This window comes from Alligator sinensis, unplaced genomic scaffold (genome assembly GCF_000455745.1).
Source record: "Alligator sinensis unplaced genomic scaffold, ASM45574v1 scaffold45_1, whole genome shotgun sequence".
Taxonomy (NCBI): Eukaryota; Metazoa; Chordata; order Crocodylia; family Alligatoridae; genus Alligator; species Alligator sinensis.
Genome location: NW_005842267.1, coordinates 1,516,087 through 1,533,555, shown reverse-complemented (window position 1 = coordinate 1,533,555; position 17,469 = coordinate 1,516,087). Strand labels below are relative to the sequence as shown.

The 17,469-nt window shown below is 40.3% G+C and overlaps 1 protein-coding gene across 1 annotated transcript in view; it reads left to right on the top strand.

The window, feature by feature from the left end:
* DGKB (diacylglycerol kinase beta) overlaps window positions 1-17,469 on the top strand; it is a gene marked incomplete at its 5' end in the record, with an annotated part of 469,550 nt that overhangs the window by 225,430 nt on the left and 226,651 nt on the right. Inside the window, one exon of the mRNA XM_014521864.2 lies at window positions 12,039-12,103. Coding sequence (XP_014377350.1) covers window positions 12,039-12,103 — 65 coding nt within the window. The remainder of the gene's footprint in view (window positions 1-12,038; window positions 12,104-17,469) is intronic.

The window sequence follows — 17,469 nt, the reverse complement described above, 5'->3', positions numbered from 1 at the left end:
TTCCCTACAAGATCAGCTACTGTAGCAGCTGTTTATATTGCATTGTATTGATTATATGGATTTTCAGTTTGAGCAGTGACCTTGATTGAATCCTGCTCAGGATCACTGAGTAAAATAATTTTGGGCTACTTTCAGCATAGTTCTTCATCAGCAGTTAACAGAATCACTATGATAGGTTTACCACAGTGATATTTGTTTAATATATTAAAGGTTACCAAGCAACATATGGTCATGATGCCAGAATTTCTTATATACCTGTGCTGTCTGACTGATACGTGAACGTTGCTCCACTCTTTGTTGGCCACATAGTTGCTGTAGCTTCATAGATTCATATAGACAGGTAAGTGAGATCTATGCCATTGTGAAAATGTACACGCATATCCCCTAGAAGTCTTTAGGTCTCTGCACGCAGGCAGGACAGCAGGGGGTTTTTTTGTTCTGTTTTGTTGTTTTGTTTTGTTTTCAATAAACACCTCCCATCCTGAAAAATAATTTTACTTTGGCTTCATGGAGGGTTTTAATTCGCTGTTACTCAAACATAAAGTCAAAGATTAAACAAAAAGCTTTTACACCTTCCAAATGTACATCTCTTTTCATTTGTCAAACACTTATAAATACTAAAAGCGTACATATACATTTCATTCTGATTGCAGAGGTGTTATTTATTCCAAAGCATTTTAAGGTGTACTTAATATGTAGAGTATCACTTGAATTGGTTATCTTTCTACAACTAGAAGGATTTTTTTAAGAATGGTCACCTTAGTGCTGGTATTGTAAAGAATATCATTGGTTCTGGAAATAGCTTAATGTTAAGCACTCCTGAATTTGTCCTGGAAGTGTAGACACACAACAGGTAATCAATCCAGGAAAGACTTGAGGAATATTTTACTGAAATTGTGGTGTTGTCGTGTAAATTGGTTATTTTTTATCTCAAACCTGCCTGGGTTTTGCAGGCATAGAATTTTACTAGAACCTTTCATAAGCTCTGGGGGTTGAATACCTTTCTGTACTCTTAAGTCACTCCATTTCATTAACTTTTTTTTTTGAAAATGTGTAACTATTAAACTATTTCTGGCATAAATACCCTGATCTAGGGTATTTATACCCGAAAGCTTGCTAAGAAGAATTTTTCCAACTATTTGAGTTGGTCTAATAAAAGATATCATATTTACCCAAAGAACCCTGAAACTGTTAAAAAAATAACAGGTCCTGAGTTGGAAGATTTTTCTGCTCTTAAGAAAATAAGCATCTTTAGTAGATTTTTGTAATGACTCTTTTTAGACCATGAAAAAGAGGATCACATGAAGTAGAAATTATTTTTAATAGATTCTCTGTAGCAGGTCTCCTTTAATTGTTGTTTCTCTGATTTTTATGTTTCTTGATCATTCCACATTAAAAATAAAATTGATAAGTGCAAACTGGTTGTTCAGGTTATATTTGCATTCTGATCCCAAAGATTACAGGTTACTGAATTATCTCTTAATCCTCCTAGCCTCCTGGATCCATTAAACCTTAATTAAAGAAGCATCTTAGAAAAAAATAATGAGATTGTTTGTATCCAAAGAAGATATACATCAGTCATTTGTTTGTTCACTAGCATAAAATTATTATTTAATGGAGATTTTAATCATAGCAAGCTTATAGAAAGACATACATTAAATGCATTAATCTTTCTATAAGGGTATTCACAACGTATAAGGTTACTTCTCTGAAAAGACTGCTTCAGATTGCTTTCCGGTAATGCTAATACCCATTAAAAAGATGAATATATATATATATGTGTAAGTCAATCATAAGGTATTAAAGAGGTGTAGCAACTTAAGCTCCTTTTCTTCTTGGCAGGTCACTTTGAGAAATGTCCCAGCTCAATTAAAATATTTTTTCCATTTCCTAGGAGTAGATTCAGATATGCTCTGTCCATTCCCTATCTCATTTTTACTGTCAAGGTTTAAACCAAACCTGAATAAGATGTAGGTAAGGATTGTCCAGCTGTTTAAAATTTGGGGATGGCTTGGATTAAGACTGTGTGTATGAGAACATGCATGTTTGTGTACTTTACTGTGCACGTGTGCTTGCATGTGTGTAGGGCAACGCTTTCTAAAGGTAACAGAAAGATGTGTTTCTTTTAGGAGTGTGCCTAACGAGTGCAACCCAAGATACAGTAGAAGTATTCTTGTTTTTTGTAAAAGTTAGGGTAAACTAGGATTTATAATAATCAAGATTCCTATCAGTTACTTAATTTCTGATTCCAAATTCCCATTCACTACCCTATGAGTTCACTACCCTAGCAACAATCTAAATGAGTGGAAAAAGTACAAGAAGAAAATTGCTTTCAGGTTAGATTGGTTCCATCGTCTGTGGCAGGAGAGGTAAAGAAAAAAAGACTTGATCAGTCTGGGCTGCTATATTAATATAACATGTAGATGACCATAAAAAAAAGAAAAGAATTGTCTGTATTAAACAGGAAGTCGAGTAGACATTAGGTTATTAGTATACTATTATTGAAGAATTGTAATAATGTCCAGGGTGTCATTCCCTAAACCAGCTCATTAGTTGCTTAGAATAACTCTTGGTAATAAAAGTTTGCTATTCAGTGTTATCTGCAGTGCAGACCTATAGACTTGACAGAAAAGCATTTGTTTTTCTTGCTAGAGATCTTGTAGTCAAATGTTGATATTTTGTGTTGACTCAGGATAGATATTTCCACTACTATTATAAAGGGGGCAGAAAGTAAGGCAGAGTTGGGGCATGTACAGACATTATATTTAGACCTGTCTAAGCGAATGTAAATTGATCTAAACCTGTAATTATACAGAAGTTCAGTGCACATAGACCAGTCTAAAAATGGCTCAAGCAGTCTAAGATAGACTCAATTCAGATTGATTTAGATTAGATCTATGCATTGAATTTCTGTACTGCTTCAATTCAAGTTAGATCACTGTCTTCTTGCATCCCAACTCACTTTGTGCCCCTCCCTAACCCTCCCTCATAGGGAAGTGTGTCAGCACATGGCCTGCACTCAGCTGCTTCAGCTGAACCATAGACCCCAACACTGAATCCAGGAGAACCCCAATGCTTGGGCACACCCCCATGGACTCTGACCCTGGCACCTACACAATGCATCTCAGATGTGAGAGCCAGACACTCTGTGACCTGGACCCCAGCATAAACACCCTCCCATACCTGGGCAGTGTGGGCAGCTTGCCTCTGATGGGTAAGAGGGGGGGAGGGGAGGACATAGGGACTGGGCCTACATGAAGGTGACCTCCATGGCTCAGCCACTGCTGCTAGGTACCTGGACCATGTGCAACTGGGGTGCTGCAAGGGTTTTTTAGCTCATAGATGGAGGGTCACTGAGCAGCTAAGCCAGAGCAAGCAGGTATATATCCTGGTAACTTCAGGAACAGGTGGAGCATAGCCATCTGCTTCAATGTTGCAGGTAGAGGACACTCCACAAAGGACACCTCAACATGGATGTGTTGAAGTACACTACCCAACAAATGCAAGTGCAGTGCACAACAGGGATTGGATGCAGTGCCAGACCTTGATGAAATGGATGAAGATGACACCAATAAAAAGTCTAGGGCGGACCTTTCTTTGAAGCTGTCCCACTTCCTTGCCATGAACAAGGCCTTTGCCACCGTGCACATGGAAGGTACAACCAGAGGACAGGAGGAGTCATTAGTGGGGATCCCACCAGGGGAAGAGGTACAAGAAGTTCCTGGAACAGTGGGACAACCAGGTGTCCAGAAGCAGGTCCCCAGGGACCACAGAACACAAGGTCTGCTGATGGCAGTGGTCACTAAGGAATCCGACCCAACAGTGCTGGTCCCAAGCCTTGCAATTAACACTGTTCCTTCAAAACGGCAAAACAGAAGTTGAAATGAAACAGTGCTGTTTCGCACAGCCCTAATGCGCATGTATAGACTGTGATGCTTTACTGCACAGCTAATTAGTAAACTGCAGTAAAGTGTATGTGTAGATGCACCCACTGTGTATAAAAACTAGGAATCAATACTTAGCAATCCTATCCATATTCTTTTTGTCTTATGACGTCCATATCATGAGCCTTTTACCAGAGCTAGGGGAAGCAGAGAGCTAGCATTTGCACTTTTGATGTGAATTGAACCAAATACATATGGTTTCTCTCTTAAATAATAATTATACAAACTTTCCCTGAAATCCTTAGGCTGACTCCATGCACAGGTGTGTGGTTATAGTAGACAGTGATCAAGTCTCTGACCAGTTCTGTATGCTACTGTTTCCAGCCCGCTCTGAAAGTAGGGAAGAGTTATCTGTTGTTCACTCTGCTGAGCTGCAAGTGGGGTTTATTAATGCCAGAGGTGAGTCAGTTGCTATAAGAGAAATACTCTAGCATTCCAAAACTGTGCCAGTAGGAAAGCATGGCAGCACCTAATTTTTACAACTCAGTACATAAGCCCACCACTCACTCCAGGACATCAACAGGAAAAAGCAAGTAGGGCCCATAACCAGTTCAGGAGGCTATGGGGTCTCTGCAGGAGGTAGTGCTGGCACCAGTCAGGGCCAGGGTGTCATAAGTGGCCGCAAAGTGGTCCAGGACCTTGTCCATACATGCCCTGTCTTGGCGCTGGAACTCTGCCAACTCTGCAGAGAAAAAGGAACCTCCTCAGAAGAGTGGGTGGCTATTTTGAGCCCCCATTCCTGCATCTCACCAGCCTATGTAGAAGCATCCCTCAGCTTGAGGATGTCCCCCACTTCACATCTAGAGTCTCTCCTCATGCCAGACCCACAGCAACAAGCTCCAGAAGTCAGCCTGGCATTCAGAGGCAATGACCAAGGCCTGCAGCATCTCCTCCTCACTTCTTTGATGCCTCCTACAGACATCCCTCATGCACTCTGCAGCCTTCGGCCCCCCTGTCTCTGAGTTGACATTGTGTCCTCTAAGCACTGTCTTCCCTCACACAGGTGATGTTTCTGCAGTTTGACAGGGGAGACAGAGCCTTTGTGTGATGTTGCAATTTTTGCTGATAACATGAAGTATAAAGGCAGGCATCTTGGACCTTCTCAGCACTCGTCTGGGCAATGATATGGAGATGGCAAGGTAGCTATGGCAAGTCCTCTGTCTTGGCCCTTTCCACCCTCCTGCCACCTCCCAGGCCTGGAAACCATGCCACTGCTCTGCACCTCGCACAATAAAGTCCAGAATCCCAGGTGTCCAGACCCAAAGTCCAGGCCCTGCAGCACGACTGGGATGAGATGCTGGGGAGCAAGGGGCTGTGTCCCTATCCAGGAACCATAGTAGGCACCTGCTCTGCTCCCTTAGAGGGTCTAGGAACACAGGGTCCCACAGGAACTCAGACCATCCTCAGAGTGGGCAGGGACTGAACACTCCAGGAAGCTCCTACACCACTGTCTCCCCCCGTCCTTCCCTTACACTCCCTATGCAGGAGTGGTACTTTGCTCCTGACATTTTCCTGGTGATGTTTGGCCAGGCCTGGAGGGAAAAGTTTTACCACTATTCCCAGGGGAATGCCAGCCAATACACCCTACTCCTGCTTCAGGACATGGTCCCCTGGGAGATGTTTGACAGCTAGAGGGCGGCCATTTGCTTTGAAGGCATGCAGGGAAAGCCCAGGTTGTGAGTCTAGGTCATGTGATACCTGTGGCTCCACTATAATAATCTGACACCCATGGATACGTTCACAATCACCACAACTACTGATGTGATACCGAATGCGTGGTCTGACCCACATCCCAGTTGTCTAATAAGAGTCCTGCCATGTACTGCCCTTGGCTTTTGAGCACCATTCTTCTGTTTTGAATACACCAGGAGGGGGTAGGGGTTGGGGTTGCCTTGCTTTCAGGGAATAGGGTGCAGGGGGGCACTGTCTGGGACTGGGATGGGACCATGATTTTGGGGTGGCGGGTGGGAAGTGACATGAGTGGTCATTACAGTGGCTGCTTGTGCCATGAGATTTGGAATTCTCACTTGCAAGCATCTCCAGATGCATGACTCAGGAGTCACTCTGGCAGCATGACCAGACTGGCTGCGACAATGGTTCCTACATGGGACTTCTGCCATCACATCTGTGCTTTAGACTGGGAGGGAGGGAGGGGGAGGGGTTGTTTGGCAAGGGTTTTTTTATTTGTTCCTGCTGTAGTGGTTTTCACAGATAGCTGTGTGTTATCTCCTGTCCTTGACCTTGGTGTCCTTTCTGCCACCTGGCCCTGTGGTGCTGCCAACTAGGGTAGGGTGCAGAGCACTGTCACTTGTACTGATTTTTACACTTTGTCTGCAGAGTTCAAAAAACTGCTGTAGTGCCTTTCTGTGAGTGAAAGGGAGAAGGGGAAGTTGTTTTAGTGCCAATGCCATGGGCAGCTGGGTTAAGGCTCAGTTTCACCCAGTCATTGAGCATAGCCCTAAGAGATAGGGCAGGAAGGTGTAAATGAGGCAGATTTCTATTCCCACAGAATGGAGATGAGCTGCTAACCACGCAAGGCCAAAAAAGAGGGGTGCTGGTGCCTTGGCTGCAGTCCAGGAAGGGAGAGAGGAGAGGGAAGGGCCTGCCTAACCCTGAAAGACAGAAATCTCTTAAGCAATTAGCGGCCTGAGGCCCTGCACTTTGAACAGTCAGGGTGGGGTGAATTACTAGGCCTCCACACCCTTTCATCTGTGCACCACAGACCCACCTTCTGGGTTTTTCAGTCATGATGGCTTGGGAGAGGGCTGTGACCACAGGGATAGCCCGAAGTGGTCACTGGTTCTCCAGGAGCTGGCGGGGGGGGGGGGGGGGGGGGGGGGGGGGGGGGGGGGAACGGGGCAGTGGATTGTGTCTGCAGCAGACAAGCTAGCACAGAGGGCTTTGGGGTGGTGAGGTATTATGGTGCCACTACGTACCCACTCTGCTGCCTGTGGGTACAGCCTGTTCATTTCTAATCCCCAATCACTCTCATCCCTCTAATCCCCCAAAAGACTTTGCATTTCTCCCGGTGCCTAGGTCTCTGTCATGGCCATGTGGAACAGGCTAGAATCATACCATGTTGAGCAGCACGGCATCCTCAATCAGTGTCAGAGTCTTTACCAGAATTGGGAGGAGGGCAGGCTGTGGGTCACGCTGCAGCAGGGCTGCTGTGCTGGTAGTTGGGAGACTGGGTAGTGCTCTACCCATTTGGAAGGGGGGCAGCAAGAAGGTGCCAGAGTGAGAGTAGAACACCAATAGCAGCTGGGATGGGAACAGTGTCCTGGGGGCTACATGTTTCGCCAGAGTCTGTAGGGCTGAGGACCATGGAGAGGGTTCCTGTGAGGTGGAGGGTATGGGCTCAAGCTCAGTGTTAATTGCACCCATTAATTGCACCCAGTCAGCCCAGTCAGCTGGGGCCAGATCCCTGGCTTGTGCCAGACCCTTCGCCACCCGACACTGCCACCCAGAGCCCAGGGCTGACTTCCCAATGCCTCCTGCCAGCCTGGGGCTGCTCCACTGTAGTTCTAATTGCTGCAATCCTGGGCACATGTGTAGATGCTGCATTCAGGAGAAGTTAACTCTAGCATAAACCACCAGAGTTTATTGTGGTGCCTTAATAGCATGTGTAGATGCACCTAGTAAGGCAGAACTTATGCTCATCTCCACCTTCAGCTTCCTGCTGCTGATCCTCTTCAGCCCCTGTGGTTGGTTTACATTTTTTACACCAGCTTATGAAAGGCCTAAATGTATTTTTTAATGAAAGCTAACATACATCATGATGAGAACAAAGTGCTACCCTGTTCACAAGAGGCTAATGTAAGCTCCTTCCAGCTCATCTATGATACAGAACCCAGACGTTGGGCCAGGCCTGGCAGCAGGACTGGATGTGACAGAAGACCACTGAGTAGCACTTGGAATCAGCTGGTTTAAGAATAGTGAATGATACAATCAATAGATTGAAGACAATCCTCAATAGCTCCCCTGTCTTGGAACCTATCTGTAGGTAGGTATTAGTGACCCATCTAGACTTTCCCTATGCCTGAAGGAGGGTGTTTGTGCCCAAAAACTTGCAAAGAACAATTTTTCCAAGTATTTAGTTGGTCTAATAAAAGATATTGCATCTACCCAAAGAACCTTGTTCATCTAGTTTTACGTTCTTGGTAAAGAACGTTGTAGCCTTTCTCCAATTTTTTGCATTAAATTTGTCTGGGATGCATCTGTCTTGTGTTTAGCCCTTCAAAATTGATCTTTATGCATTATGTTTTTTACCTCTCAGCTCATTAAGTTGCTTGATCTGTTTTGGAGTCAGAAAATGTTCAGGCAGGAGAAAATTTCAATCAAATCAACCTTCCACGGAAAAACAACTGCCTGTTTGCCATCTGCAGTGGGCATTGATCCCTAGCTTGTTTGTGCCTTGCATTTGTTATGCATGAGTAAGCACATTAGCCTTTTCATTTCATTCATTAGACAGTAAGTCTTTGATTAGTGTTTTCTAGTTTCTATCAAATATACTACTACTAGTTTATTCATTTTGTCCCAGGTTTCTCTTTTACTTTTGTTTTAACACAGAAGAAATGTAACAGTTAAGCACAATTTAACCCTTTTGGCCTTTTTTCCCATAGGAATTGCTAAAATATATACTTTTCTCTCATTGAAGTATCTGTTGTGTGGATGATGTATCAATGATTTTACCTTTTAAGTAGGCTGATTATAATGAGATCCAGGACATCTGGGACATTCATCTGGAACATCAAGGACACTGCCCTCCCCACCCCTCCAAGCGCTCTCATAAGTTGGCAGGGGCACAGCTTGCTGTGTAGGCAGCGGTACCTGCCTGCCCACCTGCAAGGTACACCATTCCACTCCAACTCCTGGCCAGACTATGTCTCACACCCCTGCATTTCCAAGATGCCCATCATAATTCCAAATAGCTAGCTGGGACCAGCCTGTGAAATCCCAGACTGTCCCAGCTAACCCAGCACATATGGTCACCCTACTTCTAAGGCTAATGCAGTGATTTTTTTTTTCAGATAACAGAGTATTTCCTCTGAGATTGGCACTCAAGTTTGACTGCTAGCCTCATTTTATTCTTAAATGGAGACAGGTAGTAAACCATGTTAGTGTAAACTCAGGCAGAAAATGTACCTTATAGACTAACTAAATCAGAGGTGCATTAGGTTTTCATGAACCAAAGCTCACTTTATCAAATGCAATGAAAATACGTGGAAAGAGATGGCAATCAAATAGAGTTATTTGAATACAGAACATCTGACAGCATCTGATGAAGTGAGCTTCGGCTCATGAAAGTTTATGATATATATATATATATATATATATAAGTATATAATTAGTCTATAAGGTGCAAATCTACTCTGCCTTCTACATGACTTCCTATAAACATGACTAACTGCATCTCTTGGAATTTCTTCAAAAAGCATCTTGATGCTCATCTTGCTGGGGTCATCTGACCCCAACGATCTTTCCTGCCCAAGTGCAGGAGGGGCTGGACCCAATGATCTGTAATGTCCCTTCCATCCCCTAACAACTGTGAAACTATGAATTCAAAAGCTAGGAAACTGTTGAGTGTAGGGGCGGGGGGAGGAGGGGCTGCAATGCTGAGAAAGCCAAACCCATAGGGACACAGGGGTAAAACAAAACAAAAAAACAGGTCATAATAATTTGTAATCCCTGTTGAGACCATACTTTACACAACCCGGTCTGTGGATATTTCTTGTTCCACAATGTTACCGTTTTTAAAGTTTTGATGTATAAGCTACTCTGAGGTCAGCAATGAATTGTCCATGAAAGGCTTGAGTGTTCTTCCACAGCCTTTTGTGTGTTTCTGAAGTTGACATCAGATCAGTTTCCCTTCATTCTTTCATGTACTGATTGTCCTATCTGCCCAATATAGATGGTAGAGAGGCAGTGTAAGCAGCTGATGGCATATGTGACATGGGTAGAAGGCAGGTGAATAAAGTTCAAATGTTATCATCTGTGCTGTTTGATTCAATGCTGCTGTGTTTTGTATTGATGTGGGAACACCATGCATCTGGGTCCATTGCAAGGCCTGATGCCTGATTGAGACTAGGAGTTAAGGTAGCCCATTGCTTAAGATCTTGTGTAGATGGGTGCATCTACACAAGATGCTACTGTGCAGTCGTTACTGTGTATTTATTTAGTACTAGTATTAATAAGTACTAAATAAATGCTCAGTAACCGGAGTTACTGTGCAGTAGTGCCAGTGAACATCTTCTAAGTGATGCTACTCCACAATAGCCTAATAATACTGCACAGTAGCGTATTGGCACTATCTGTGCAGTGACGTGCTACTAAGCAGTATCTTTTGGCTACTGTGCAGTCAGCATCTTGTAGATGCAACCACTCTTGAGGGATTGTGTAAAAAATGGTTTAAACAGGGACTGTGGATTATCACCTGGATTATCCCATCACCTGGATTAGCCTTTTTGACCCCCTTTGTCCCTATGGGTTTATTACGTGTTTGCCTCTCTCAGCACTGCTCTCTGCTTCATTCCCTGTTTTTTGTCTTCAAATCACTGTCTCTTATTTGATTACCTGTTATGTGCATGTCCTTTCATAGTGTCACATGAAATGAGCTCTGGCTCACAAAAGCTTATGCATTAGTTATTCTACAAGGTGTACCTCCACCCTTTATTCTTGAAGTGTTTTACAGCTCCAGTATCACATGTAGTAGTGAATGTTTGCTATGTAAACTTTGCGACCTTCTATAACTAAAGTGATTAGTGAATGGATAAGATAAGATAGACAAAACAATGATTTTTGAGATGCTCCATAGAGAAATTTCAGATGGCAGTTTAGGTGAAAGGTCAAACTGTTAAAGCTGTTTTTTATTAACACAGGTGCTTCTCTCATAACACCTATACTTTTCTTTTCTTTTCCTGTGAAACTATAGTTGCCTCACCTTCCCTGCCTTTGGTTTGATGTATATGAACTGCAGCAAAATACTTTTTACTAAAATATTCTGTTTCTGCAAAGCACATGGTACTTGTAAAATACATGACATGGAAGTATAAACTGAAGGTTTCTTTGACCTGTTTTTGAGATGAGAGACAGTTAACCATGTTAGTCTGAAGTAAAGTAGAAGGCAGGGTGGACTTGCACTTTTTTGAGATACTACGCTTCGGTCTTATTTAGTGATTTAAGTGATATCACTTGTGAATAGTTTGACTGGCCATGCCAAATGCATACTGCTCAAAATCTTTATTCCATGTTACATCATCATCAGTGACTAAAGTGTGTGTGTGTAAAAGCTTACCTTTTTCTTTGTTGTTTTTCATGTATAATCTAAAAGTTCTTTACATCCTCTTTATCAGATAATTTAACTAAGTGTATCAGTGTGCATATGTATTATAAATATTAAATGAAAATTTAAAAACTAAATTTTTTCCTAAAGTGTTCATGAGTTAGTAGACTATATAAAACAGCTGGACCTGCCTCTGATCTGGAAGTTCCATTTTGGGAATCTAACTTCAGCTAAAATGGAGGTTTACAATGTCAGTATTTTTTGTTTGCTTGTTTGTTTGACTGTAGTGAAACATTGCCCCATACTTGTATTAGGATGGATTTATTTAAGCCAAAGTAATTTTAAATCACTGGCTTTAATCAGAATTAAATCACCAAAGAAACAACAGTGATTTAATAATCAATATAATTTTTTGCTTTTGACCTTTTGTCTATCTTCTTACAAAAAAATCAGTTCTCATTAGTTGATAACCATTAAAACGTGTTAAGAAATATAGCCTTTATTTTAAATCTGGTATTTTTTTTGTTAATCTTTATGTCCATTTACTTAAGCAGTTATGTGGCATGATATAAATTTATTCAGATTCTCAATATTTACTATTATGTTCAAATATTGGAAATGATTAATTACTTCTTTACTAGGTTATTAATATTATAGTCAGGATTAGTTTTGATCTGCATTTGGATGGAAATAGGAATTCAGTTTAAATGCATAAAACGTTATATCATTTAAATGCACTGATAACAGTTTGGGTTTGGTATTTTGCATTTCCCCACATGCTTTACAGGTGTTGTTTTTTTTTCCCCTGTTAGGATGCTTCAATTGCACACAGATTCCACATCATGCGAGAAAAACATCCAGAGAAATTCAACAGCAGGTAAGACACTTGAATAGGCACTCGGCTAGGATCATCAGGGACAATTCTGCCTTGAGCATGGGTCTGAACTAGATGACCTTGTGAAGTCCCTTCCAGCCCTACTTTCCTCATGATCCTAAGAACACAAACATTATCTGTATAAGAATATGTTGTTTCCAGATATGAAATATGTGTTTTTCATGAGAAGGTAAGTTTTGCATATCCCTTTATAAATCTTCATTATTACTGCAAGGCAGATTATCAATGCATTTCACTTTAAACATGGGCTGTCAGCTTACTTCTGATATCACTCAGTTATATCTAGTAACACAATTGAAATGAATGGAATTAGAAATGTGATGTTCTCATATGTAACATGTTTGAGTTTTAAGATTAGGATGATGGAAACAACGCACAGTTTATCTGAAGATCCCTGAGTTGACACTGCCATTAGACACTGCTGAACATTTTATTATACAGCTGCAGCTGGTGTCCTTGTGTTTCATTCCCACATGCATGCTGGCATGCTGATAGGGGGCTCTTCCACATATATGCTTAGAGAGGGCGACTGAATGCCATTTAAAAATACATGCTTCTTATTAAGAAACACTAGGTATATACACACTGACAAAAAAAACTTAGCTTAAAAACTTAACTGTGTGTTCCTTTTGAGTGTCATATGGATGGTTATTCCAAATGTGTTATAATATGCAATGTTAATGTGGTGTGTTGGGTAGATATGGTTTGTTGAGTAGAAAATATCTCTAATACAGTGCTTGTTTGTCTCTCTTATGTGGACAATTTAACACATCAGGATGATGGGGAGCTGCAGAGTTTCAGAAACATTAAGTAATGCTTAAAGGCACAAAGGGAAAAAAGAAAAGAAAAATATAGGATATACAGTAGGGCAAGCTGTATTCATACACACACATTCTTTTTCTGAGTCAAAGCATGGCATTTACCTACTGACCTAAGTAGAAAGCCTATTCTGCTTTGTTCCATGGGGAGATCCTGGATTGCTTGTGCCTCAGGTAAGCAAGCTGCCCTGTGGCCGAGAGACTATGTATGTTCCTTGTCCTGCGGGATAGCAAAATTGCTCCTTAAGCAGTGGCTTCATCTCTTGACCTATGCCACATGATATCAGTCTGAGCCTTACACAGCCTTCTTATTTGCACTGAACAGAAGGGAAAGGCACTAAGTTCTCCATGTTAAGATAAGCCATAAAGGAGCAAAGTTTCTTGCCCACTGTCCCCTTGCTACCCATGTGGAACATATCATCTGTACTTTGGTATATGGTAGCAAATTCCTTGATAAATACCCTAATGGCTCCTCCGTATAAACTGCTAGGGCCACTTAGTATACTGAAGGACACTCCAGGTGTTCAAAAAGACAAACACAAAGAAATTCTACTCTTTGAACCTGAAGCTGGTTTATTAGTGGTCTTTCTGCATATTTTCAGCAGTTGGCAATTATAATTTATAAAAAGATCAGCTAATAATATGAGTTTCAGATCAGATTTAAGTCACAATAAATCATATGCCATTAATAACATCTGCTAGCGGGCTCACCTTGAAATTCATCTATATTTTAAAGAATCTGATGTTTCTAACATTATCTTAAGGAAATTAATTACAAAAATATATAGTTCCAGTCCCTATATCTCATGTTACTAAGATATTGGAAGAAGTTGAAAAAGGAATGATTTTCCATGGTATAGGAGAGTTCCCATTTAGGCAGATTATATAATGTGTCAAAAATTAATTAATGTAAGTCCAAGTACACTGTTCATAGAAAACATATACATTTATTGGCTAGACTGTTTATAATATGAGTTGTTCTGATAATGCTGTATTTTTAGAAAGGCAGGTTTTTATTTATGATATTTTAGACAAGAGATGATATACATCTTTTTTCAGGTGGTATGTTGAAGCATTATAATAAAAACCAATCATTTCATGAATATTTTTTCTTATTTTACACAGAAATGAAAAACACAGATTCTGCCAATTGCTAAATGCAACTTTCCATATAGTTATGTATTTTCAATTGCAGTTTGTCCTGCTAACAACAATATGTATGTGGCAATTATAAACCTGTTACAATATATTAAGTAGATAAAAACAAGCCCTATTTTAAAATTTCACTGAGTCAAAAGCTGTAACTTTTTTATAATTTACTAAAGGGCAAAATTTTCAAGAACATCTTGAACCTGATAATAGATGCAGATGATTAAAAGATTTGGGAACACAAGTCCCATTGCTGTAAAAAGACTAATTTTCTTAAGATATTTAGGGTCTTTTAAAAATCTTGCTTCAAACTCCTAAATTCTTCTCCTAGCCACGAAAAAATTAATCCTTCAGTAGCTAAATTAGTTTGGTGTCTGCTTTTTTCCAGAAACGTTGAGCTCTTGTGATCCCAGTTAGTCACTGACATCTGAAACATTTTTCTGAACCAGGCCTTTTGTTTTGTTGTAGTTTCACTCTGAAGAGTGGGGCTTAGACTATAATTTTAGTAACACAAATACTTTAAATTAGTATTATAGACTAGGAAATTTGAGCTGGATTCCATCTTGGCTGAAGTACCAAAAGAATTGTTAATTTTACTAAGAATGGAAGGTCAAATTCTACTTCATTTAATACATCTGCACAATTCCATTGAATGAAAAGGAGGCAAAAATGTTGCCGACCTATGACTTAGGACTGTTTTTGTTCTGCATAGTCCTTCTCTTAAACTGATGATTATGTAACAATCTGATCTCAGGTTGAATTGTCAGAGCTGGTCACTAAAGAGAAAAAACCTTATACTTTTAAACTAAGCATATGAAATCCCTACAACAAGGCCATGACTTGAATGTGGCAGTTTTATATACCTGGATGCCAGTTAGGCATATGTTGTTATAATAATAGTTATATATATATCTCACTGGGTTTGAGAGAATGTTTTTATTAGTTTGGGTAAAGTGCTTTAGAAGTCATCAACCCTAAGTGTTATGAATATGTAATACTGTTCAACATGTGACAATATTCCTAGGTTTTAATACAAGGTTTTAACATTACCAAATTTCTCAACAGTACAAACAATAAACTAAGTTGTATATTTTCAAAGCTTCTGATGGTTGGGAACATCCAGGTCCTAGAAGAACCCAAGATAATTATGTAAAAATGCACACAAATAAGCAATGCACACAAAATATTGTAATGTTGGGTGATTCTTCAGCTAAGCTAGGTCTGAATTCACTAGTTTGTCCCCTTTCTTTTCAGATTAACTGTTTCGTAGCATTTTATTGGTTAAGATAAATACTTTTGCCATTCTAGGGATGCTTTAAGAGGTAAATGTGTACAAATAACATGAAATAGGTTTATGATCATGAGTTCCAAGTTCAGTTAGGTTGTTTTAATGTTAGACCTATTTTCAGAAAACAACTCAGACATTTGGAAGCTTTAAATCTTACTGAAAATCAGTGGGATTCAGTTTTTTTATTGCTTGAATTCTGTGGGAAAATGTTACCATAGGCTATAAAGGCCTATATCTTTCTTTTATCATCCATAGAAGGGGTGAAGATAAAGGGTGAAGATAATTGTCTTTCCAGTACATTTTTAAAATTCATAGTGGGTTTGTAAAGATGAGTCTGTGGGGTGAAGGACATCTAAATAGGATAAAAAAAAAAAGTGAGGAAATCAAGCATCCCACCTCTGTCAAGCACCCAGAAGCATCCCCGCTTCTAAGTCTTTGTTTAGAAAGTAGTCCCGATGACCAGTAATTCACCAGTCAGAAACCAGTGTTCTACATTCCAGCATTTCATCAGCTCTTATATACATTCATAACTATCAAACTCAAAACTGCCTAGCAGCCAAACACTTCAGAGGATTGAAGTGAAGGATTGAATTACAGGGGTGTAGGTTGTAGCCGTGTTGGTCTAAGGACATAGGCAGACAGCGTTCCTAGGGTGAATCTGATATCTTTTATTAGACCAACTCAGTTAGATTGAAATTACTGCACTTGAAAAAGCCTTGTTCAGTTCCCAGTACCTCCTGTTAAGAGCAGGATCAAATTTCCCTTTATCAGTAAGGAACAGTCCAGTTAACTCTAATGGGAAACTAGAAGGCAATAGGGCCTGGGGTGGTATGGAAGCTAAGGTGCACCATTGATAGCCCAGAGATCAGAACTTCAGGGCCATAGCAGAAGTGTTCATGACAGCCCTGTCATATTCCAACATATCAGTGAATTCTGCTAAATACCTTGTTACAAGGATGTGAAAAAGGAGAGGAAAGAGGGCAGTATTTCAAGTAATGCAGGGTTAGTAAACTGGGACATACTGTTGAAATAAAAATCCAGTTTGGGTAAAATGTCCAGCAGAAAGATCTAAACATCAGATCGGTGCTGAGAATAATGAATGTATGGGATGAGTAAATTCTCTGTATATAGGAGATAGTGTAAACATTGAACAGAAAACATTCAAGTTAATATTAGCTGCATCTACACAAGACGTTGACTATGCAGTAGCTCATGACTACTGCGCTTTAGTGTTGCGTGGTATGAAGCATGATATGACATTACTGTGCAGTAGTAACAAGCTACTGCACAGTCAGTCTTGCCTAAAAGTTGGTCGGCAATGTTCCTGTGCAGTCATTTAATACTTGTCTCGTGTAGACATAGCTATTGTGATCTAAAATAATATTCAGTTATATTAGCTTGGTATCATCATACTGTAGCACTTAATAGCATAAAAGACCTTTTTAGTCTCAGCAAACTAAAGTAGGATTTATAACTTGCATTTACAGTTCTAAGTACATCATCTTAGAGATTTTCAAACATGAGTCTCTCCTCCTGATTTATAGCTTTTTATGATGAAGAGATCCTAAAACAGAAAAAAATAATCTCATATGCCTAATAATTTGATTAGTGTGGTATTCTTGACCTTGTATTCTGGAAATTCACTTTCATCTTAATTATGCTTTTATTTTGTGCCAGTATCTCTGCACTTGACCTCTGAAGAAACTGGCACTAAAAAAATAACACAAAATACCAATGTATTTGTTGAAGAAACACCTACAAGAAAATAAATCCTTTGCTAATGAATAAATATGCACATCTGTCTGATTGTGGATTAGATTCTTTATCTATGTACTATGTGGGTGTCTTCAGGAAAGACCAGAGAAAAAAAGGAAAACCATGTAACTAAGCAAGCTTTCTATACCCCCAGCCAGTTTTGGTACTGCAGTGTCCTGAGGTCAGCATAAAACCTCACCCTGTCTGATCTCACCCTATCCCCTTGAGAGAGAATTCCCGAGCTTATAAACAATGCTGTTACTCTGTATGGGTCCCCCGGTAAAAAAAAAACAAAAAACCCATAATTGCTGCAGTTGAGGATTTGGAGTCCCCAAAAA